The sequence below is a fragment of the Talpa europaea genome (genome assembly GCF_964194135.1).
Source record: "Talpa europaea genome assembly, chromosome: 3".
Classification (NCBI taxonomy): domain Eukaryota; kingdom Metazoa; phylum Chordata; class Mammalia; order Eulipotyphla; family Talpidae; genus Talpa; species Talpa europaea.
This window is the reverse complement of record NC_140069.1, coordinates 147,117,545-147,142,309: the sequence shown is the minus strand read 5'-3', so window position 1 is coordinate 147,142,309 and position 24,765 is coordinate 147,117,545. Positions and strand designations below refer to the sequence as shown.

At 46.6% G+C, this 24,765-nt stretch overlaps 1 protein-coding gene across 1 annotated transcript in view; it reads right to left on the bottom strand.

Annotated features, from left to right (window-relative positions):
• Positions 1–24,765, bottom strand: part of CNTNAP2 (contactin associated protein 2) — a gene marked incomplete at both ends in the record, with an annotated part of 1,573,870 nt that overhangs the window by 59,152 nt on the left and 1,489,953 nt on the right. The window contains one exon of the mRNA XM_084230860.1: positions 23,543–23,636. Within this exon, the coding sequence (XP_084086986.1) occupies positions 23,543–23,636 (94 nt within the window). The remainder of the gene's footprint in view (positions 1–23,542; positions 23,637–24,765) is intronic.

The window sequence follows — 24,765 nt, the reverse complement described above, 5'->3', positions numbered from 1 at the left end:
AAGTTGCAACAGTGCCAGTCATTGAAGCTTAGATGTGCTGAGTCAGTGGCCAGTCTCCAAGTTCCGGGAGGTGAATGTCATCTCGAGTCTCGGTGTGTTGACTGTCCACCTCCCTCTGTGTGCTTTGGCTGTGTCACTTCGGTGTATTTAGCGAGGATTTGGTAGGTACCTCCTGTGGGCCTAGCTCTGTGTGGATGAGAAGACAAAGATGGCTGAGATGACACCATCTGGGAAGACATGGCAGGGCACCCTGCCAGATGAGTGCCCTGGGAGTCAGGAGTGGCTAGGGAAGGAGAGGAACTCCAGTGTGGGAATGAGGCTGGGCCTCCATTGCTCTGGTGGCTAGAAAGGGGGTGCTTTCTGTTGGAGAGTCAGGTTTAGAAGCAGTAGTGAGCACAGGACAAGGCTGGACTCCACTAACTGGAGCTAGAGAAAAAGGCTCAGTGATCTCCACAATGATTTAATAACGGAGATAAAATGTTTTTGCCCAAATTCCATGGCCCGTGGTAGATTCTCAACTCTCACTGATGTCTTCTGATGCAAAGCTCATTCTCTGTCATGTGCAGCGCTGTTTATGGGAAAGGCAGTTGACTGACCACCCAGCGCATCTAACATTGAGCTCACAGCCCAAGTACTCACCACAACCTCTGACTTTAGCTGCTCATCAGAATCTACCAGTAAGTTGACAAAGTTTTGAGAAAAACTTCCAAGGGCACAATGATAGGAAACCTATGAGGTGTGGCCTTTCCTGCAGCCTTTTGGCAGGAGGGTGTAGACAGATGTGGGGTGGATCTGCCTAGGAAGGGTCAGCAGAGGAGTCTAGAAAGATCTGGCTGGCATCTTAGGTCCGAAAAGGAAGAGGAAAGTTCCCGAGAAGAGCACAGGTGAGAACACTAGGAAGAAAAGTCGCGTTTGTCAACGGCGCCCTTTATCTGTGCTGCGGGACAAAACTCCTCCAGTCCCCCCTGTACCCAGCAAGCTGCGTCTTGTTATCCTCGTGTGAACAGATTCAGAGCCCAATGTGGGCAGGCCAAGTGCTTACCCAAAGTCACACAGTTTACAGAGACTGGAGAAGGATGAAGATTCTGCTTCGACTTGCTACAAAGACCACGCTATTTACATCGTTCAGGGAAGGTTTTTTAGGAAATTAGTTCAGGCAAAAGAACCAGTATTTTCTAGGAAGGCTGCTGGGGAGAAGTGAGTCTGGAAACGGCCTTCGGGAATGAGTAGGGTCTGCACAGTGAGAAGGGAGAAGATGACTTGAGCAGGAGGAACAGTCTAAGCATGTGTGTGGAGGAGTCTCTACCACGACAGTCAATGGTCTTAGGACAAAGTATTTTGGTATTTCCTGATGAAGTTACATGAACAGCTGATGAGGGAGAAACATCTCTGACACACCAGTCTCAGAAACTCAGCATTCCAATCATCCATTTTCCTGTTGTCTTCGCTGCTCTGTTGATCCAAGTGCATATTCACTCATTCATCCATTTATTCACTCGCTCATCCATTTACCAAATATGCACTGAGTAGCTACCAAATCCAAAGTCCTGTACCAAGCACTGCAGGGGATGAAGACAAGAGGATGTGGCCTTTTAAGGGACTTAGGGTCTGTAACTTCCAACGCTGTGCTGGGCATTTGGTCAGGTTGTCACAGGAATGAGAAACAGATACCTAACTCAACCCAGAGGGTGATGGAAGTTTCTAGAGGAAACTTGGATACTTTGAGTCTTGAAAACAGTTTGCTATGGCTAAACATCGAATGCCATTGGAGAGTGGGAGTATTGACGGAGAAGTCTGGAGAAATGGCAGGCCCATACCTTACACTGTTGTTTGAAAGAGCATGCGGGGGCCTCTCCGGTGGCATAGCAGGTTGAGCGCCGCACTGTGGAGCTATCCGCAGACTCTGAGCGCTGGTTTGATTCCCAGCCGGCCAAGGAGAAACCCACATGGCGTGGCAGACCTCTCCTGTCTCTCCTGCTGCTCCCCGTCTGCCTGTTCTGTTCCCTGCTCTGTCTCTGGTGGATCCTCTCACCCTCCCACGCCTCTGGCCTGTACCCCAGTTCTTGTATAAAAATAAATAAATCTAAAAAAAGAAAAGAAAAATACTTGACATTAAAAAAGAATGAACTATTTAAAAAAATAAAATAAAAGAGCATGCGCTTAAAAAAAGAAGAGGAGGTGGAATATTTTAAGCAGAGAAGGATCAGATTCATGCTTTAGAAATATTACCCCAGCAGCATATGAAGGGGTGACGGAGGGGCCTGGGGGGCGGGTAATGAAGGTCTGCTACAGTAATCCCCGCAAGAACTGAGGATCTTGGGAACTCAGACACTGGCCCGGGGAGTGGGAATATGGCAGGTTCTAGAGCCACCACGGGGCAGAACTGGACGGGCCTTGCTGGCTGGTGGTTTGTTAGGAATGAGAATGAGAGGAGAGAATCATGCCAGAGCTCAGCCCTTCATGACAACATCTCATTCCGCCCTCAGGTGGGCCCTGCCTACAGGTGCCGTTCCCCATTTCATGGATGAAGGAACGACCCGGGGAGGGACTTCGGGGGGGACATATGGGGGGGACATATGGGGAGGGGAGGTGGTGCCTGGGTCCCTGGGGGCTGGTCGGCTGATGGCAGAGCTGTTGTCTTCCTGCGCCCACCTGCCACGTCCTGTCCGGGTGGCCCTCAAGGACGTGAGGACCATCCTCCCCAGCACATTCATGTCATAGATGATGTCACTGGGGGGGGGGTGTCTTGACGCAGTCAGGTTGAAAGTATCCAGCTCTGTGGCCCTAAGTCCATTCACACCCCCTCCATCTCCAGAGCTTCCTCATTGCCCCCCGCATCCACTTCACCCCCATTTCTCCTGCCTCAGCTCCTCCTACTCCTGTCTCTGAGTGGACTATTCTAGTGTCTCCACGTGCACACTCGTCCACGCACTTGGGGCACTCATGTGGCACTTGTCTTTCTGTGGTGGCTTATTTCACGTGGCGGAGCCCATTCCAGGCTCCTCCCCGGGGGTGTCACCGTCTCCTTCCCGCAAAGGCTGAGTGAAGCCCACGGTGAGGCCACGCCGCCCTCCTTGGTCCTCTGGGGACGCCGGCGTGTTTCCAGCGCGACTCTAGTGAATCATGTCCCACGAACGTGGGTGAGCAAACCCCTGCGGGGCTGAGTCACTCTGCCCTGCCTACCACAGGGTCCTCCACAGAGCAGGCACTCGGGGAGAACATTTCTGGCGGTGACAGTCGTCTCGGGCCGCCCCTCAGTCTCACAGGCAGCGGGAACCTGAAACCCACAGAACAAAAGGCCGCCGCCCTGGAGTTGTGCTCACAGGCTGGTGCCTCCAAGGGCGTCAATATTTAATCAAGACTGCCTGGGGCCTCCAGAGCTTTCTTTGGGCACAGCATCCCTCTTCCTTCCCCGTCTGTCTTCCCGAGAGGAGGAAATACGAGCCAGCGCTTCCTCCCTCCCTGAAGGGTGTTCCCTGGGAACCCTGGCACCAGCCACGTCCCCAACCATGGGCTACTCTAAGACCTTGTACTCAGGGTTGCCGTGGCGATTCCGCAGAGCACTTCCGCTGTGTAGGCCAAGAAAGGTTCAGCACATACAGTAGGGGCGGCTTTTTCCTTTTCCTCTTCCTTGATCCCTTTCTCTGGAGACGTGTCTTTGAGACACTTCTTTGTTGTGCGCAATCGTAGGTTCAAGGACAGGGGCCTTTCAGTGAGAACATCAGGTTCAGGGGAGACGCTTTTTTACCTCCCCCTGGGGGTCAATCAGGGCCTTTGGTGGTTATTTCCTGTTGGTTTTCCCAAATGGGTTTAAATCCTTTTCCTGGGTGAGTCCGTGGAAGTCTTTCTCTACCAGTTGTTCACGCCGTGTTCTGTGTTTATCAGGAGCTTGTTAGGCTAAAAAATTACTGGGCAAAGACTACACATCATCTCAGCATTTCCTGAGCACATTAAACGTTCAAATCCTGCCGTGCAACCAATATTTCTTTTGATCTGGGAAGCCAGTGTGCAGGGGAAACCAGGCAGGGGTCATTGTCAGGTGGGTGGGACAGGCAGAAACTGAGGCCCGCGGGGAGCGGGGTCACACATGGCGGTTTGCACAGCGGTTAGCCGGAGAAAATCACTGATGGCATTTCTGCGTCACTATGTACAATACAGGGACATGGGGTCACCAGGATTCTTTGTGCCCAGTGTGGCTTGGCTCTGCCCTGGCCCCTGCTCCTCACACCTCCCTTGTCCAGACAGGCGGTCTCCCTCCCTGAAGCGCCACACCTTTCCTAATTCTCCTTTACCTGTGTCTCCTCTCTCTTCACCTGGCTATTTCTACTCATTTAAACACTATTTTTTTTTAAAAAAGATTTATTTATTTATGCATACAAGGGCTGGGGTGCAGGCCAGAGGTGCGGGGAGTGAGAGGACTCACCAGAGACAGAGTGGGGAGCAGAACAGGCGGATCTATTGAAATACACTGCTGAGGGGAGCAGCGGGGAGACAGGAGAGGTCTGCCGCACCATGTGGGTAGCTCCCTGGCCGGGGATCGAACTCCTGCTGCAGTGGCTGCAGATAGCTTCACAGTGCTGAGACTTAATCCCTTGTGCTACCAGGGAGGCCCAACACTATTTTTTAAAGGCTTAATTTTAATGAAATAGATTTATAAGGATTATTAATGTGAACTTCCTATAAAATGCTCTGGGAACCTCCCCTCCCTGCTGCAGCAGACAAGAGAGCAGTCTTCTGCGTAGACTTGAAGTCTGAAACAGTTATGTGACATTTGATGTCTGTGGATAAATCCAGTCTTTTCAATAATCACTCCTGACCAAGGAGCCTGATAAAGAAGATTTAAATAATGGGGACCCCGCCACCCAGCCCTGCATCTCCACAGGACATTCTTTAGAAAGGAAGAGCTTAAACCCCAGCATTGCCCTCCTGTGCACATAGACAGCATCATCCTATCTAGAATCAGAAGGTCCCTGCAAGAATAATTACATTTTTAATGTCAGGGACTCACTGTTCCTACTTATAAATGAAATACAAACTTGTGCTTGTTGGATCCGTTTTAACAGAAAAAAATCTTTTGGACTACCTCCCAGGCTCAAATCCTCACCGATTAGCTAATAAACTCTTTGTCTAACTATCCTTGAGATTTTTTTCCAGTTAACATTAGGAATTGGTACGGTTTTCTTTGCGTCGGCCTCCTGTTTCATCCCTGGAAGTATTTTGGACCCCTTAGGCTGATTTAAAAATTTAGTTCCATATATCCAAATGGCAGTAACGTAAGCTCATGCTGTTTCATTGTTAGACATTATAATGCTGACCTCTCAATACGGAAGGTGACGATTTATCTTGCTTTTACTCTTCCTCACCTCGAAAGACAAGCCCTTTCATTCATCTTCCTGAAATAGGTAGATTGTAATTTTGGCTAGACCAATATTTAGTTTTAATATTACTAAGAACATACAAACACCATCTACAGAGCAGTCGTATCATGTTCTATGGAACTTTTCTTTTTCTGCAGCTTTTGTTTTTCCTGGAGTTTTGTCTGTTTATTAATTTGTTTAATTTGTCTTTGGTGAGCTTATATTTTCCTCTAATTGTTGCTCTTTAATGAGAAAGAGAGACGCAGCCTCTGACATAACTGGAGCTGACAGAGCACTCACTGTTAGGTCACAGAGTGCTGTTGAGCGGTATGTACCGTCTGGCCTCTGCTGGTGACCAGGTTTCAGTGAAGTTCTGAAGCTAGGAGGCCCAATACCACCCTGAGGGGGTACTTACTAATCTAAAGCCACACAGTTCCTCTGGGACACACTCCTGCTTTCTCATATTCTCTTATGTGCTTACTTCTTTAACAGGCACAGATCACTCAGGGTGATTTAGATTTGTGTGGCTACTTTGGGGACTTTTCACATGAACAAGATTGTTCATTTGAGGGGGCGCTTAGAACAAAAAGGGAGAGACACTCTGGAGGAAATTACTCGTCCACTTAAAGCAAAGAAGCGTTGTGCTTACTATAGATAGCTTCTTTCTACATTTCTGCACAATGACCATGGATAAGTGCTGGCTTTTTAAATATGGTACTCAATAAAATTTTCAATGGCCCAAATAATTATTTGAGCCAGCTGTCATCACTTTCTTTTGTGTGCATATAAAGGTCAAAATGGGTTTCCCCCGGGGCCTCTCTGGTGGCCTAAGTCTCAGTGTTATCAGCACTACAGCCTGAGTTGGATCCCTGTTCAGGGAGTTAACCCACATGGCACGGCAGACCTCTCCTGTCTCCCTCCACCCCTCCCCTTAGCAGTGGATTTCAGTAGATTCGCCTCACCTCCTGCACCTTTAGCCTATACCCAAGTTCTTCTAAACACACACACACACTTAAAAAGAAAATGGGCTTCCCCAATCTAAACTGTTAGCCCCTCTCTTGCACAGGGAGAGTATCTGCCATTTAGAGTGATACTTTCATCAATGATAAAGGTGGTCCCTCTCACCTCTTTTTTTCTATTCCTCTCCCTCTCTTTTTCTTTCTCTTGAACAACCTTAAAAATTAACTTATTAAAAATCATCCTGTCATTTTAAGAATTTCTATTTCAGATTAACTGTCAAAAATGTCCCCCCCCCCAACAAAAAAAAAGAAGGAAAAAATACAAAACTGTCTTTCTTTCGCAGACACTGAGTATTGTATTTACAAAATAGCCTTTGTTACTATGGTAACACGAGAAGAAAAAAAGGCTCTGGTTCAAGATAAAAGACGAGACGAACATGATTTACAGTCTGTAAAATTTAGTTTACCTAATAAAAATGCCATCAACACAATAATTTGGTTTTGCACAATAATCTTGATTTGTATTAGATCAGGTTAAATTTTTATGAGTTAACTAAATCATCACGGTTTTCATAACTTATTTGAAATTATATACACACATACATCTAATTGTATTCAACTAAATGAAAGGTAATAATGGGTTTTTAAAGTGTTTAATTGTGTGACCTTTTAAAATGCTGTCAGAAGGATTCATTATGTTAGCAAAAATTGTAATTTCTTAATTTTTAACTAACTCTAAGGCCTTCCATAAATACAGATAAATTAATAATCTTTGCTACCTCGACAATTTATTGGGTAAATGCTGGTAACTAAGGATGATTTTAATTCAGTCTTCATTTCTGAAAATGGCAGTATATTAGCAAATATGCAAATGCTTTAGAATGTTATAATATATACCTTTATTTTTGCTATCTCAAATTTGTTGAAATATGAAATTAGTTTTCCAAAGGAGAAGCAAGTGCTAAATAATTCTGTGTATTTGTCCTCCAGGATTCTCTTATGTCTGGAGAAAAAAAAAGCTAGCTACCTTGACTACGTGTGATAATACGCAAGGTGAATTTTACTAGATATGCTAACTTCACTGAAATATGAAAACATTAAGATAATGTATTTTATTTTTAGTTTGTTTATTAAAAAGTTATTAATCATAATAATAAAGTGAATATGATATATAGTTTTATTTAGCATGATGACAAAATACATTTTAAAGTTTATTTAAATCTTTTAATTTATTTCATGTATATGTATGCATGTCTAACTATATACATATAAAATATATGTTAATCATTGATATGCTGCAAATTGTCACAAGAATACCGCACAAGAGTAAAAGTAAAATTTGGGTCTTTTATGTATAAATTGATTAAATTATTCTGTGTCCAAAGAAGTTTTCCTTGTTACCAATATTGTATGCCAAGTTCCTTTTTCACATGTTCTTTCTGAGAATTGTCATTAATTTTGAAGAAAAATTAAATTCATTGTAATTACTTTTTACTCTATTCATTTTTACAATTTACATGTAAATATATTTTGTTTTTACTGATATCTTTTATCCGTCAATAACAATTATTATGTCACTGTTCGCAAATTCAGGCCCCAAGTGAAGAATTAAGAAATGGTAAACTGTCCTTATGCCCAGGCTGCTAAGTAATACAAAGATCACTTCTTTATCCCATTAAGGGAAGGATGATAGATCTATATAGAATTGAACCGATGCTTAAGTAACACAAAATTGTTACAAGAGCTCTTTAGCTCACCAAAAATGATGGTCAGAAAGTGAGTTCATTTTCCTAGCTTCACTGTATATTTAACAGTAATAATGCTTAATTGTTACTTTGAGGTTAACTGCATACAAGCTTAATAATGTCAAATTATGCAGATGCTTAATGAGTGTATTTTGAATGAGTGAATAAAAGCAAGACATTTTTTGACTTAAAAATGATTTTTATGCCTTTTTTGCAGAGATGTGTAGCAGTATGCCTTCTAGAAGGGGGAGGTCAGGGGACAAGCAGGAGTGAGGAGCCTGTTCAGGACACTTACAACAAATGAGGCATGACACAGGCAGAGGGCGGAGGAAGCATCCTCTGCTCCTTCCTGACTTCGTTGGACCAAAGGGGATTAGACCTTAAACCTGAGACTTAAAAGCCTGGAGCATCCCAAATGTCAATCCCATCTTTGAGCTCTGACTTCTTCACAAACTAGGTTTCAGGCATTTTGCGAATGACTCAGAAGCAAGAAGATGGAAAATGTGCGCTGGAGACGCTCAGCCATCTTGCCAGTACGCTCTGTACTCTGGATGGCATCTGACAGCCTGTATCTCAAAGGTTAATAATGCAAACCTGAGATCGGCCACAGGCCAACTCCAACCCATTTCCTTGTATACCCTCAATTTGTTGAGTAGCTCTGACCACCTACTGGCCAGGTTCTTGACATTTATGGCCATTAATTTGACAAGACCCTAAAACTCAAGGATGGCGCCCTTAAACCAGACGTCACCTTGCTGGCCAGACTGCTGGTTTGCCAGTCAACTAATATCTATCAAACTTTAATACCCAGTTTTTCCCCTCACTACTTTATTCTGCCTTCAGTGTCACAGTGATTAAAAATATGTTACTGACAGGTTTGTGTGTGTGTGCAAGTCTGTGTGTGCGTGCACGTGTGTGTTGTGTGCAAGTATGTGTGTGCATTGAGATGGTGGTAAAGTCATACAGAAAAGCACTAGAGCAATGAATTCAAGCGCCAGTTACGTCACACTCAGCAGATTTTGGTCATTTTTGCCTTCGATATTTTTGTCACTCACAGTGGCTTTATAACTACGCTGCGTCAAATTATCTCCACTTACACCAGAATGGGACACTGGGAAAATTGTATGCAAACAAAAACAAAAACGTGCCAGTGTAGATGACACGGGCAATTATAACCACCAGCTACTTGTTACTCCAACACGCTCCACCTGCCACACAGCTCTGAGCAACCAGAGGGAGCCCAGAGTAATTTAGACAGAGGCACAGGGACTGGATGTTGGGGTACATGGCAGGGGAAGGGGAGAAATGGAAAGCAGCCATATTGTTTCCTCTGGTCCATCCATTGACTTCTAGGCCTGCAGGTGAGGGTCGGGGAGCCCTGCAGCAGCCTCAGCTTCCATAGCTGGCCCCCCCTCAATGCAGTTGCATCTGCCCCCAATGAAAAGTATCAAAAGAAATACCAGTGACCAGCTTGATAACATCCCACCTCCTCCCAGCATAAGGCGTGACACTTTTCTCTTTGTAACCAGTTCTTTGTCACCTAAGCTGCTGGTGGCTTCGACAAGCCAGCCAGGGTAACCCTAGCATCTACACTATCCCTGCAAACAGGTTTTTAATCAGAGAAATGTGATTTCACCAGTTAAAACCCCTCAGTTTTAACCTACTTTTGACTTCAAATGAAATTTAAAGCTAGTAGACATTTTCATTTTCTCCAGTGTCCATAGTTAACCTGAATGTCCAAATTGCTTTGAAGACAAACACCCGGTCCACAGCATTTGGTGACCTTGTTTTGCCCTCCCAGCCCATTCGGGACCCTCTTCTTCGTCTTCCTGGACAAGGAGAGAAAAACTTCCTTCTCAGCTTTCTTACTTATTGAATTTGAAAATTGTCCTTTTGCGAAAACCTGTCTTTTGCAAGAAAATAACTTTGCTTCTGGGTTTTCCTGGTCCCAGCTGCTGCTGTTCGGGGACATGTTTTTCTCTTTTCTTCTAGGTTTCACATACGGAAGGCGACTGCTGCAGCTGCTGTGGGCATTTTGCTCACTACGCCAGCACCACCCCACGGGAATCACCAGAGCGAAATGCAGTCTCACACGGCCCCATCTGGGACGGCTGTGGTTTTGGTGCTTTTCTCCTGATCTTTAGAATTTTCTCTCTCAACTCAAAGTTATTCAAGTATTTCTTTCGTTACTGTCAATTCCCTTCTCTAATTCAGGCTTCACTGGCATTAGGATGACTCTCAGTACCAAGCTTGGACTTCCTGCCTTGGCATGATCCCTGAGCAGTGGGTGGGCTCAAATTCTCCTCTCTGTAGGACTCAGCACCATCAGTGCACTTATGTCCCAGGATCTACATTCACAGAAATGTAAAATCTGACTTGGGCTTGTCGATGTGGTGAAAAGCAGCTAAAACAGGCAGGAATGAAACCCAAAGCTGCCCTCTAACAAAAGACATGTCAAGCCACCTGTCTCCTTTGTGCAGCCACCAACATAACATCCTCACGGGTATAAACCCAAGGAGGCTGATAGAAAGGGGCTCTGAACCCCAATGTCGGAGCCTAGAGGACCCTGCATGCTGACATGCTTATCACATGCACTTGTGGTGGGGGCAGTGCTTGGAAGCTTTGCAGGGATGTCAGCTTGAATGTCAGGGTGAACAGCGGATTTGATATAAGAGGCGGGGACAAGACTCAGAATAGTAGGAAATGAACCCCCACTTTGGGTAGTGGTAGAGCTTAGAGGCCACCTGCACGCAGGCTTACCCTGACAGGGCGTCTGCAGCTCCCACCTGTGGATGCACAATCCCAAAGCTGATCGCCATCACTCTCCAACGCAGCACAAAGCAAAGGAGGAAGAATGCTCGTCCTTGGACACAGGACATGGTTTTCATACCTCTGTCTTCACCGCAGGAAACGAAACACAGGGGCTTTCCAAATAATAAAAACTGTCTTGCAGCGTTACTCTGCTTCTTGGAAGAAGTATTGTAGCGAAATATTTTAGGGTTAGAGTTGCCCAGGAATGGAGCAAGTGAGTGTCTTGGGTTTCTTCTCTCCCACGTGACTGGGGTCTGGCTGTGATTTTTGAAAGTGAAAACAGTCAAGAACAATGTATTGAAAAGAAGAAACAGTTTTTATTCCCTTCTCTCCTTGTCCTTTCCTCTACTTTTTATTTCAAGCTTAGATTTCCATTCTAGCCCCTTAAATACTAAAACCGGATGTATACAAATTTTATTAGTCAATTCCTTGCTATTGAAGAAGGTTCTAGGATGCTGTGAGTACGTAAATGCAGCGTGCTGTCGGCTGACTAGAGGAGACCCGTTTACATTCTGCACGTAACACTGAAAATAGATTCCAAATATAACATGTATTATGAGTGTTCACGAACGCCCCCTGATGTTCCATCATTACTGGAGTTACCTCATTGTAAGGGTGTGACCCTACTCCCTAAAACATATGGTGCCACAGACCCAGGTGACATAATGAAAAAATATTTGTTAAATCCAAAAGGTAAAAAATAAATCAATACAGTAAACTTATCTTAAAGACAAGGCTGGTTGTTGCTAGAGAGGCATGCATTTAAAAATGAATGTAGGCCTCCCCGGTGGCACAGCGGTTGAGCGCTGGGTTGCGAAGCTGCCCGCAGCCTCTGCAGGGCCGGTTCGATCCCCGGCTGCTCCCCGGCCACCAGAGGAGGGTCCCACATGGCGCGCAGACCTCTCCTGCCGCCCGCTGCTCCCCTCAGCAGTGTACTTCAGTCCTTCTGCCGCTCTGGCTCTGGTGAATTCTCTCACCCTCCCGCGCCTCTGACTGCACCTAGTGCTTCTATAAATAAATAAATAAATCTTAAAAAAAAAGAAAGAAAATCTTTAAAAAAAAAAAAACGAATGTATGGACAGTGAGGGCATCAGCAGGTGCGCCTCCTGGTGGCCCCACACGGTGTGGGGGAGGGGAGCTTGCATCCATCACCCCTCCCCCAGCACTTGCCTGTCTGTGGCTCATATGAGGAGGACAAGACGGGGAGGGTAAGTTCAGCCTCCAGAGAACATGGCGGTGGGGGTGGCCCCACAGGCGCCTGGGGGCAGACAGCGAAGTGACCAGCTGTTTGGGTCTGTTTGCCGAGAGCAGTTCTGTTCTCTCTTGGTCTCTCCATGGTGTGTGTGTGTGTGTGTGTGTGTGTAGTGTACATGGTGTGGTATGTGTGGTGTGTGTGTACGTGTGAGCACGTGGTGCATGTGGTGTGGTGTGAATGGTGTGTGTATGCAGTGTGTATGTGGTGTGGGGTGTGTGAGCATGTGATATGTGTTTGTCATTTTGCCTCTAAGGACAAGTAGAATGAGAAGCGTCTCACAGGCATCAATCAGTCTTAGGAATTAGGGTGACTGAAAATGGCACGAACAAAACCGTAAGTCGGTATTTACTGGCTCTTCTCCATGTCTCCTGCTACTTCACTCTGGGAGGAGGGAATCTGCTTGCAAGACTGTCCCTGCCCCTTGTCACAGCCACACGTAGCCTTGTGCCTCAGGCCACCTCTCACGCACAGCACAGAGGAGCCCTCGCCTCGGGCAAGCACCCCTGCCCCCCTCTCTGGTCCCCTCAACCTTCTTTTCCCAGAAAAGACTCGTCTTTCCTCCAAATCCCCCCACGATGGCTCTTCATGCACAGGTCTGGGGGGCACAGTGAACTTTTAGGGGTTCTGGGCAGCTGCATTTTTTGGAAGTGCTAAGTTGATGGGGTCCTATTAGTGCACTGGGCGTAGAAAATGCTGCACCCTCAGAAGTTTGGGGAATGACAGGGAGACAGGATTTTCTTCGCCTTGGTTCAGTTCTCTGTGACTTCAAAATTCAATACACAAAGTTGGGTTTTTTATTTTCTTCTTTTGTTGCCAAAGAAGATATTTTAACCTGTTCTTATTAAAGAGTCAAAATAAAATGAACAGGAAGTTTAAAAACAGGTCCCTATGCCAACCTCAAGCATCAGAGGTTGAACAAGAAATATTTGCTAAATTGAATTGAATTGTGGCTCATGAGTCATTTCTCTGAGCTCAAAAATGTTCAGTCTTATTGGAAAGGTTTTGCAGATACCTCATATGAACTGGCTATGCTTGACTCTTTGGGAAAAGAAGCAGGAGAAATGATTGTCACAATTTTCAGAAATAGATAAGGGCTATTAAGTAATGCATAATCTGTACAAACCCAATGGGTCTGCAAGATCAATTTAATTAAGAGTGTAATTTCTTCCCCATAATTTAACTGAATAGTTTCACATTATCTTAAAGAGACGATGAGCATATTTGTTAGAAACAACTTTGGGATTAAGATGATCATAAACATGAGTCAGGAAAAGGCAGGCCAACAGAGTACATGAAATGAAATAGCTCGAAATGAGCACATTTCATTGCCAGCATCCAGCTGGCCATTCATGTTAAGTTGTCCAAGAACTGTGAGGTTCATACAATTATGAGCAAAGTTGAACAATTGTTTTTCTTTATTAAATTCCACATTTTTTCTATAATAGCTGTTCAAATTTAGCTTCTTGTTTTTTACCCCCCAGCAAGATAAGACTGCAATATTATCCAGCAATAAAAAGAAATGAGCTATCAAGCATAAAGAGATATGGAGGAAACTTAAATGCATCCTACTAAGTGAAAGAGGCCAGTTTGAGAGCTAAAAACAGTATGATTTCAATTCTATAACATTCTGGAAAAGGCAAAAATATGGAGACTAAAAAATCAGGGGTTGTCAGGGGTGAGAGGTGAGCAGGAAGAACAGCTGGGACAGCAGGGGTTTTTGTGGCAGTTGAACTATCCTGTATGATACTGTAATGGTGACTACATTATATGCATTTAATACATTATATATTTATCAAAATCCATGGGCTGTACAACCCTAATGTAAGCAATGAACTTCAGCCAATAATATTATGTCAATAATTGTGTGTCAGTTACAACAAGTGTGCTATGTTGTGGCAAGGATGACATCAAATGCTGATAACAGAGGAAAACACACGGGGAAGCAGAAGGGGGTAAGTGGAACCCCCCCCCCAGCTTTTCTGTAAACCTAAAGCTTCTCTAAAAATAAGTCAGCTAATTAAATTTTAAAATTATAAAATCAAAATGTCAAGCCATTAATTTCCATGCGAGTAATCCATTTGCAAGACTAGGTCACTTTGTTTTAAATTAGTAACAAGTGCTCCTTTGTACCTTACAACAGCCATTCATTTGCTATTAACTCATTTTAATTAAATTACCTTACTAGTAAAAACAAAAGGTTTTACATGGTTTAGGGTAGCGTCCTATGATTCATAGTAAGAAAAATCCACAAAAAACTTAGTGATTAAAGAAATACTAGGTCTCCCCAAATTAATTTATGCAGAAGCTTTATGTAGAACCTGTGCTTATGGATGGACTTCTCTTTCCTCCCTACCAGCCACTGCAGGTCCTGTATTAACCAGGATTCTGAAGCCAGGCCTGTCTGTGTGTGGGTGACCCTGACTGTCACTGTATCAGGGTTCCAGATAACCTGGAGACCTCCACAGGTTGAAAGCTGATGAGGATGCATCTATCCAGATGGCAGGAGACAGAGCGAAAGGAGAGAGGAGGGCAGAGCACTATCAGAGACTAAACAAAATGTCAAATAAAAGGTGTCTATTCTCTTCCATAAAACAAAACAAACAGAAAAACCCACAACCAACAACCATAAGAAGAGTCTGCTCGGAACCCTGGCTCCGCCTCTTGCTAGCTATATGACTTGGCACATATCGCTTTAAATCCTCCCAGTCTTTCAAGGGGGATTGAAGTAGGTACTGACTCAAAGGCGCGTGGTTAGTTAGCACTCAACACTCTGCTCCCTATTTTACCTGTCTAGAGGCTGTAGATGAGATAAAGGGCTGTCTGTTAACTAAAGTGATTCTAGTGACAAAGGAAGAAGGAATAATGGTTCCCTTCTGATTTATGGCTTTGCTTTCTTCTATGAGTGCAAATTTCAAATGCTAATTCCTAGGGACAATCAAGATGGGATAATAGTTTGAGCATGAATATACTTAGGAGAAGTGAGTGAATTAGCAACTAAAAATTATTGAAAAAAATGTAAGAAGATCGGCTTTGGATCAGAATGCTTTATTATTTCTAACAGCTACATTTAAAAGTGAGGGAAAAAAAAAATCTTACTGAGACCACAGCATCTATCTTAATTCCAGAACATGGAGACGTCACACTCAAAATCCAGCTAAGCTTGCAGCCGGAAAATAAAAGTTATATAAAATATCTGTTGTAAACATTTAATGTCTTTTTTATAGCAGGATTATCCGCACTCAATAGATTTTGAAGAGATGAGTAACTCATCGGAGCAAGCATTTATTTTCCGATGGCTGCTGCACTGTTCCTTCAACTGTTGCAGAGAAGTGTGCTGGAGACCAGCCTCCCGAATAGATCTCCAAGGTACTCATGCATTGGCTGAGCTGGATGCTTCTGCTCACCTTTCCCTGTGTGATCTTATTTTGTCCTTCAGAGTAGCCAGTGAAGGGAGACTTGATTTCTCTTTTTTCCAGTAGCTGAGCCTTCAAGGTCCCCAAGGTTTAAATCCTAAATCACTCGGAGATTACACGAGGGGTCTGTGCTGCCCAAACTCACTTCCTCCCCAACGAGCTGTGTTCTCCTTCCTGGGGTTCTAAGATCAGGGGGTGTAACATGGGAGCCACGCTTTGTGCTACAGCGGCACTGGGGATGCCCAGACCACGGGGAGAGCAAATCCTCCTTGGAAATAAAAAGTAAGAATTTTTAAGCCTAAGAGAACTATGAGCAAAAGAAGTGCAGGGGGAGGCAGGAGCACAGAGCTGTGGCCTAGACAGAGCATAGGAAGTGGCTTGTAAATGGTGCGGGCTCTCCCCTTGTCCCCATCGAGGGGTTCTGGCAGGGGACTGCCATGTAGGGAGGGGGTCCTTCTCCAACACCAGGCTGCCCACCTCCTGGGGAGAGGGAAGAAGAGGAGCCCTCACCAGCCTCTCAGCCTTGGCCCTGAGGTGAAACCCTTGAATCTGCCAGGGGCTGCCTTGGGGAGCTGACATCTATGGGGAGGGGGCACATGACTGAGACTCGACGTCTGTCTCTAGTGGGTGCTGAGCGGACAGAGAAGCTGCAGGAAGGCAGGCAGGGGCTGGCAGGACGTGTCCTGGGAGCCAAGACCGTCCACTGACCAAACACACATTGCAACGGCCAAGGCCAGAAGAGCCGCAGTGGTGAGAGGACGCGGGCCATGGCTGGAGGCCAGGAGGTGGTGGGCAGGGCAAGCCCAAGGGAGCGGGGCCTCCTGCGATGCTGCCAGAACTGCTCTGGAGTGGCTGCCTCTTCCTGCCCGCCCCGTCTGCTTTCCACAGAGCTGGCCGCCAAGGCGGGGCAGGAAGCGGGGCAGGAGGCCGCTGGAGAGACCGGACGTTTGGTTCCAGAGGGAGCACCCCCGGAAGGAGCTGTCACTGCGGGCAGATCAGACGCTGCTGCGCCCGCCCGGATGCTTCCTTTGTGCCCTCGCTATCTGGAAGGAATGCGAGCTCCGCACAGACAAAGACGAGGCCTTTTCTCCCACATCCACGTTCTTTGTGTGTTCCAATGTGCAGCTCTGTGATAACCATAGCAACCTCCAACTGGGTCTCCCTGCAGCCTCTCCCTCACGCTGGCATTTTCCACCCTGCAGATGGTGTTATCTTTCCAGAGTGTCAATCTGATCAGGTTATTCTGATTGGAAAAAAAAAATGCTGCCATGACACCCTTTTGCCCTCAGGACATGATCACCTCAGCCTGTAAATGAATTCCACTATTTGAGGGATGTTATCAGGACCCTGCCTCACATCTGCCTTCACCCGGGACCCCAAAGTCTGGCGCCTGGACCCCCCTGTGCCCTGAGCGCTTTTCTGGCTTGGGGGGATGTTGGGTGCAAATGCAGGGGGGATTGACTAGTGGGGTGGTGATACCCCATACATTTGGGGAGGAGGTGGGTGCTCTGGGAGGTGGGGGGCAGTTCCCCAGCTGTCCTGAGCCCCGGAGACACGATGGAGTGGCTTGATAATGTGAAGATGCTTTCTGTTTTATTTCTCCTGTCCTACTAATATTTCCTGAGACCCTTCCCAAACACACTGATCCTCAGTCCTCAGCTCCCCGCCATTCTTACCTGCGCACCTCCTCACCCCTACCCTGCCCGGGGCTGTGAGCTCTAGCCTCCGGTTCCACCGATGGGAGGCCCCGACACAAGGCAGGTGATGACACTTATCAGTCCACTCTGGTCATGTTTTGAGAGTGAACATGGTCTAATAATCCATTCCCATCCTGGCAGGATCAAAGGGGGGCTGCCTGCAGACGGGGACCCTTCACCCCACTCACAGAGCCTGTTTTGAGCTGAGTCAGCTCACGGCGGCTGCATTTTAAGCACTTGCCTCTTCCTCCTCCAGCTTCCACCTTTCTGAATGAAACTTGCCGTGGCTCCTAAGGTTGCCCTCACATTTCCAAAGATGGGCACGAATCCTCCCACCCACGAGCACCTTTGCAGTGTGCCCCAGCCCTGGGCCCATCCAGAAGTAGAGCCTGCTTCCCTGTTTCTGGAGCATGGGCAGGAGCATGATAAAGGGTTCATGATAAAGGGCCCCAGTGCCAATTCTGAGGCGTGGTCTTAGCGATTTCCAGCTTGTGCCTCGTTCTCGGACCCTGCTTCTTGGAGCCCAGCCGCACGCAGGAGGCGCCCACGCAGCCGAGCCCCTGCTGACAGCTCTGTGAACCCCCCGCAGCCCATGAGCTAGGCCTCTTTGGGCCATCCTGAGATCCTACAGGGCAGCTGAGACCCCATGAAGCAAAAACGTCATCCATTCAAGCCCAGGAATTGCATGAAATAATGAATTATTATTTAAGCCATACGCTTTTGGGTGGGCTGTTACATAGCCACAGGGAACTACAACACCCCCTCCCTTTCCCCCATTTCCACCACCCCACCACCCCAGTCCTTCGCCTGGTAATTCTGGCTGATGGTGTCCCTTCCCCTCGACGGCCTTCCCTCCCTTCCTGGACGGGGCTGAATGTCCCTCCTACTTGCTCCAAAAGAGACTGTACTTCCACCTTCCAAGGATCCTGCCACTTCTGACTGCCTTGTCATCATCTTCTCTCTTCCGATGAGAACTTAAGCCTTTGAAAGGCAGAAACTGATGTTTATGATTTCTATAAAGTCTGGCACACAGCAAGCCATGACTACTTCCTTACTTAAATAATAGTGAATAAAAACAATAAATTTCGTGATGGACATATGATGTGGCAGACCCTGGCTGTTTTGAACATGAATTATTTTGTGACATAGGGACCATACTCTTCTTACTTTAAGAAGTAGGAATATGAAGCAGCAGAATGCTTTTAAGCTATTAAGTAACTCGCCAAAGTCATACCATTTCTAGGTGATTGAGTAAGAATGCAAGCCCACATGTGTGACAGCAACGGCAGTTCTTAGCTGCCATCCTTGCTATCTGTCAAGATAGGTTATGTTCTGCCATAGTAACAAGCAGGCCTATAGTCCCATTAGCTTGAGAAAGCAAAGGTTTTCTTTCTCAGCTCTGAGCGCATCGTGAGTTGACAAAGTTCTCTGTTCAGTGTGGTCACAAAGGGGCCCTGTTGATGGATCAACCACTATCATGAGGATTATAGTCCCCATCAAAGGAAAGAAAGATACCAGAGGATCTTGCACCAGAAAGTAAGTGCTCCGGCCCAGAAACTCCATGTCTTCTCTACTTATAACTTCTTGATTAGAAATATTCATTGACTGGGCACCCCTGGTGGCCTAGGGGTTGTCTCAGCATTATGAAGCTATTGGCAGCCACTGCAGCATGAGTTTGATCCCAGGCCAGCGAGCTACTCACATGGCACAGCAGACCTCTCCTGTCTTGCCCACTGCTCCCCTCAGCAGTGGATTTCAGTAGATCCACCTGTTCTGCTCCCTACTCTGTCTCTGGGGAATCCTCTCACTCCCCCAGCACCTCTGGCCTATACCCCAGTTCTTGAATGCATAAATAAATAAGTCAATCTTAAAAAAAAAAGAAATATTCGTTGAGGAACATGCTGCTAGCACAGAACACTACTTCACCAACAAAGACATATAATGTCGTTTCCTATGTGAGGAACTTGACCACAGTTCCAGAAAGTTGGGGAAGTCCTACAATAACACTCTTTATCAACAGATCATAATACTCACATTTAGATTATAATAGAAACCATGTGTGGCTACCTACAGGAATGTCTTCTCTCAGAGTGGCTTTGGGTAATGATAGTTTGGGAAATATGAGGACCCTGGACCAATATGACTTGCAAACGATATTAAATTTGAATGCTAAGCATTCACCTCTAATTTCCACACACTAGACACTGCCACTGACAAATGGCCATGGTCAGTAAAACACTGCATAGTCACTCAACGCCTCTCCAAACACAGTTGTTCAAATGCGCACAGAGAAATTACTGTCTTTTTATTGTAGACCTACTCTACTATGATTCTAGAGTACTATGATTTACAGCCATTACAGACTAGCATAAAGAGCTAGTCTGAAAAATATTAATAAAAAGGGATTCGGAGTTAACTTTCTAAATTAAAATTAAAATGAATACGGCCATCATGAAAATAGAGGCTGTCTATTTAATAACATTGAATTTATAGTGATGAGACGGGCAGTTGATTTGACATTCCACAGTCCTATCTACAATACAATCACGGCAGCGGCTGCCACCAGGGAACTCTGAATGAGTTTCCTTTCAGTTCTCACACAGAACAAGAGGATCTTCTCTGCTTTAAATCTGCACTGCTTGCCTTTTCAAAAAAGGAAATTACTCCCAGCATACATCTTATTTTAGATTTATTCTAATTTGAGCTCACTCAATCCAGAAATCTCAAAGAATAGGACCAATTTCCATTTAGCCTCTGCTGAGTACTCTCTATAAGGAAGAGCTCACTATTTCCAAGCACAGGCCTCTGATATTTTAATTACTCTCATTCTCCTGAAGCATGAAATTTTCTTCCTACTGGTCGACCTCAGTGCAGTAGCGGACGCCTCTCCAAGGCTTCACACTCCCTTCCTGCAGAGTTGACAAAGACTGGAAATTGATTCTCTTCTCTGAAATCATGTCTTTCTTCTGAGTAAATCTCCCTGGGTTTCTGGACGTTTCTTACAGCCTCCTCGTCTCTCTTGTCTCCTCAGAAGATTAATCTCCAACTTAAAGTGAGGCGCCTCCTTGTGGCCACAGCATCCCAGCCACGGGCTGACTGTCCCGCTCCAGACAGGCTTCTCTTGTAACTGAAGCTCAGAATTACATTTACTTAAAAATCAATCACCGCATAATGTTGGCCCTTATCAGAGTGTCCATCTACCAGCTCCTGGAGTCTCCCTACGACACAGGAGTCTGGCCATGTCCTACTTAGATGCTTTTATTTATTTATCTTTGTCTAAGTGCAGGAATTAAGTTTATCTCGATTATATTTCATCTCATTATTTTTATCCTATCTTTCTAGCCTGTCAAGATGCTTCTGAAGTGCTTTTTATCCTCCAGATAATGAAACCATCCCCTCAGCTCTGTGTCACATGGAAACTTAATAAACATTCTATTTGCGATTTATCCGTGGCATTGAGAGAAATGTTGAAAAAATACAAACCTTGGCAATTATATTTCTCTTCCTTGACCTAAAGATTTCTCGAGGGGTATTAAATCCATGACTGAAAACAGTCACATCAAGTGTGTGATGTCACTCAGTGCGTGGGTGATAAGAATGGACTTGACTGGGTCTGTGAAATCCCTCCTTTGTGACGAGCAGGGCTGGCCTCCCTCTCGAAGGACTAGGCAGCCTGACAGCCCATTCTAAAATCCTGCTAGTGGTGGGCTGGGTGCGATCACATTTTACTTCCAGAATAAGCTTCGTCCATTCCCTTTAGGACGAGCACACTTGCCCTTGAACGCCACCCTTTTCACCTGTCCTGCCCCACGTCGGGCCCTTCAAGAGCGACCAGCAAAGTCACAGCGTCCTGCAGCTCCGCCCCTTTGCCTTCCTTTACAGGGTCAGTTTCTGACCAGTCCCTACCCAGCTAAGCCCGGTGTGGGGCCTCCATCTCTCTGGGGTGAGAGCTCGGGGAGTTCAGTGGTGTCTGCCTGGAGTCCAGCCTGTCTTCCCCAGTGGACATTTACTCAGCTGGTGAACAGTCACTCGTGTCTGTCCCCCCTCCCAGGTCTAACTGCCTGCAGGGGAGGCAAATGGGACCCTATTTTACAACCAAGGGACTGGGCCCTGAGGTTCCAGTCAGGCCCAAGGAAGTGAAGTGACTGGGTAGAGCTTGGGAACGGCGCGCCCAGCCAGGGTGGGCAGGGAGCTGGCTGGTGGTCTCTAGGGAGTAGGCAGGACCCCAGGTACCCCGCCCTGTCCTTTGCAGACGCCAGGACGCCCCTCTTCGCCGCCCTGGGCTTCCTGACAGCTACAGGTAGCCTAGCCCGGCCCAGACTCGGGTCCATGTCCCTAGGCCCAGGCCATGCACCCTGGATAGCGTGGTCAGTCTCGAGGAAGTGGCTCTTGGGGCTGTTTGTCTGCGACTATGCAGGCCCGCGCCACGTCTGCAACTCTGCGGAGCGGGACTCAGCACTCACCCCACGTCCCACACAGCCTGATTCGGAGTTTCAGAAGGCCACGGAGTCCGCCTGTCAGGTTAAGTTCGTGAACGTCCCTCTAGGGACAGCCTAGTGCCACGGCATTAGGAGAATCAGCAGATTTGGGGGTAGCGTTTGTCCTGATGGAATCACCAGGGTGCGAAGAAGCACTTGAGACTGTCAGTTACTTCTGGCTGAGCGAGACAGACATGCATGGGGGGGGGGGCAGAAAAGGGGCCCTCCAGCGTTGGGGACACACCTCACGATTCCCCCAGGGTCTGACCCCCAGCAGCCAAGATTGGTGCTGACTGGTGGCTTTGGCTGCACCCCGACACTCAAGGCCACGGTGTTGATTTGCCAAGTTTTCTGACTGCTCTGGGCCTCAGTTTCCTCGCCTGTGAAATAGAGGTGATGACATTCTCGACCCCCTCATGGGATTTCTCTGGGGAGTATTGAGTGCACAGGCCTGTAGCAGGTCCTCCTACGTGGGTACCATTGTTTCTATCAGATGTTTGGTCACCTGTTACCATCTTGAGTCAAGGGCAAGCGGACAGCTTCCAGGGTCAGAATAGAATAGGAAAAGCCTTGCAGGAATAAGAAAGCTCCAGAGATAACAGCAACAAATTCCAAAAGGGACGAATCAAACACCCCAAGACTAGGGGCAACAGGACATTCTGGAACAAGGACGATAAAGAAAAGTGTGCTAAGATAAGGGCTGGGACACAGAGACTTAGTTCTGGGCACAGAGACATTAAGACAGTGAGTGAGACCACCGAGAACAAACCAATCACAGAGAGACTGACGGGGCTGGAGAATAACCAGGGAAAGAAGGTCTGTATTCCCTGAGGCACGACTCCACTGCAGCTTCCTCCCCGGGCCTGGGAGTCCCACTTTACTTCTGTTCCTTTTCTCTTTAATAAACCTTTCCTTTCTCTAAACAAACCTGCCTCTTCTCACATGCATGCTTGCCTGAGAGTCAGCGAAGTTCCTGTGGCAGCTTCATGAGACACCAGGCCCCTAGTGGCCGGGACTCAGTGCTGCCCCCGCAGCTGGGATCCGTCCTGACTGGGAGACTAGGACTGAAGACCTGACATTTGGCATCCATCTGCCCTGACCCCAAGTGCCCTTCTCCTCAGCCTGTGCGGTACCCACCATCTTGCCATTTTCATTTTGGGTTCACAATATACCTTTTCATAGTAAAAAAAAAAATTCAGTGGCTTTATGTTAACCCTTTACAAACACTTAACCAATCACATCTACAGTTGTAGACAGTAGATGACCAATCGCGACTACAATCTAGTCGGATCTACTGTGAAGATCAGGGTGGGCTGCCTCTTCACGTCCCAGCCCCCAGCAGGAGAGGCTGTCCTTCTAATTTGCAAATAACATCGGTGAGTGGAAGAGAGAATCATGTCAACATACTTCGGAAAGAAAAAGTTAAACATTGTCAGTAGGGAGAAGCAGCTAACAAAGCATAAGCCAGTGCACACACTCGACACCAGGAGCCCAGAGCAGACACCTCAACTTCACTGAGTTTATGCCACACACCACAGTTGGTTCCGCTGCCATCCCTGACTGAGAAGCCCATCAATATCACAGCGTGTTTCAAAGGCAAATTAGTAGCATTAGAATATGCGATGGGAGCAATTTACCCTAAACATGATCTGATAAGGCGTGATCTCCTCCATCGGTGAGAAAAACAACACCACTTTCCTTGCACAGAGAGTTTTCATCATGGAACCCAATGAGGGAAGTTTACCTGGTATTTTCAAAATCCAAATTCCTAATGTAATTTTTCTCCCAGCCACAGGAACATACATTGACTTCCCAAGCAGCACTTACCTATCACTTTTCCTAGAAAGAGCGACTTGGGAGAGTTGAAGAGTGTGTCTGACGAGCTTGGCAGGTGGTAGCTCACAGAAGGGTAATGGTCCAGCTGCGGGGAGAAAACAAGAGACACTTAGAGGAATGTCCTGCCTTGTACCGGAACGGACGATTCCCTGGAGGATGACATCCCCCTTCGAGTCCTGGTTTCCCGCTGGCTTCTGTCATCAGGGCTGGTTCCAGCCCAGGAAGAGGCGAGGTCCCCCTAGTCCGTGGCTGGGGTTATTTGAAGACAAGGGGAACTTGGTAAGTGAAGGCCCTTTGTGAATTGTCCTCCACCTTAAGCATATTTTCTGTGGGTAATTTACTTGCTTTGCTCATTTTAATAGAGTAAAATCTGCTTGGTTCAATCTCCAGTACTAACCGCAGATAGAAAATGCTGCATCGAGGGCAACACATTTTCTTTAGGATCTTTTTACTGTTCTGTTTTCTTCACCTTCTGCTATGTTGGCTTACAGAGCAATACTGAGCTTCAGAATGAAGGTGTGTGTGTATGTGCACGTGGGAATATACACGTGGACACACATATACTGGGGTTGGGTAAATATAGTTTTCTTGCATATCAAATGAGGGTGGATAATTTCTCCTTTCTGCCACCGGGCAGTGTGAACATATTGTAAAATTTTCTGGGGACACCCCACTCCCTAGTTTACCAGGCAAGAGAGCAAAGCCGGAATGGCTGGAACCGCTGGGCAAAATCTGATGCCTGCAGATAAAACCAGCCATTTTCCATGTCCGAGGGCATTCTTTGGCCAGGAAGAGAAGGAACCCTGCCTGGGCATCCTCCACATTAGTGTATCTTTAGTTTAGGACAGTCCAGGGCTGGAAGCCCCTCCTGTCAAGAATAATTACATCTTTAATGTCAAAGATTTGCAGTTGCCACCTGGAAAAACGAAATTCAAACTCGTGTTTATTGGCACAGCTCTGAGGGCTGCTTCCTGGGTTGCCATCCTCACTTTGAGGCTGCAGTAAACTCTTCATCCCTCAATCGACACTTTCCGTCCAGGGGAGGGCAGGGACAGAGAACCCGGGGTTGCTTTGGGAGAGCTTGTTGTTTATTTCTGGCGTGAAGGTGAGCTGGCAGGGGAGGAAGGAAAAAAGGAGCAGAGGCAAGGCGCTTCCAGAGAAGAGCCGGGAGCAGTGCATCTTCCAGGGACAGTCCCCTCCCACAAAGTGCCAAC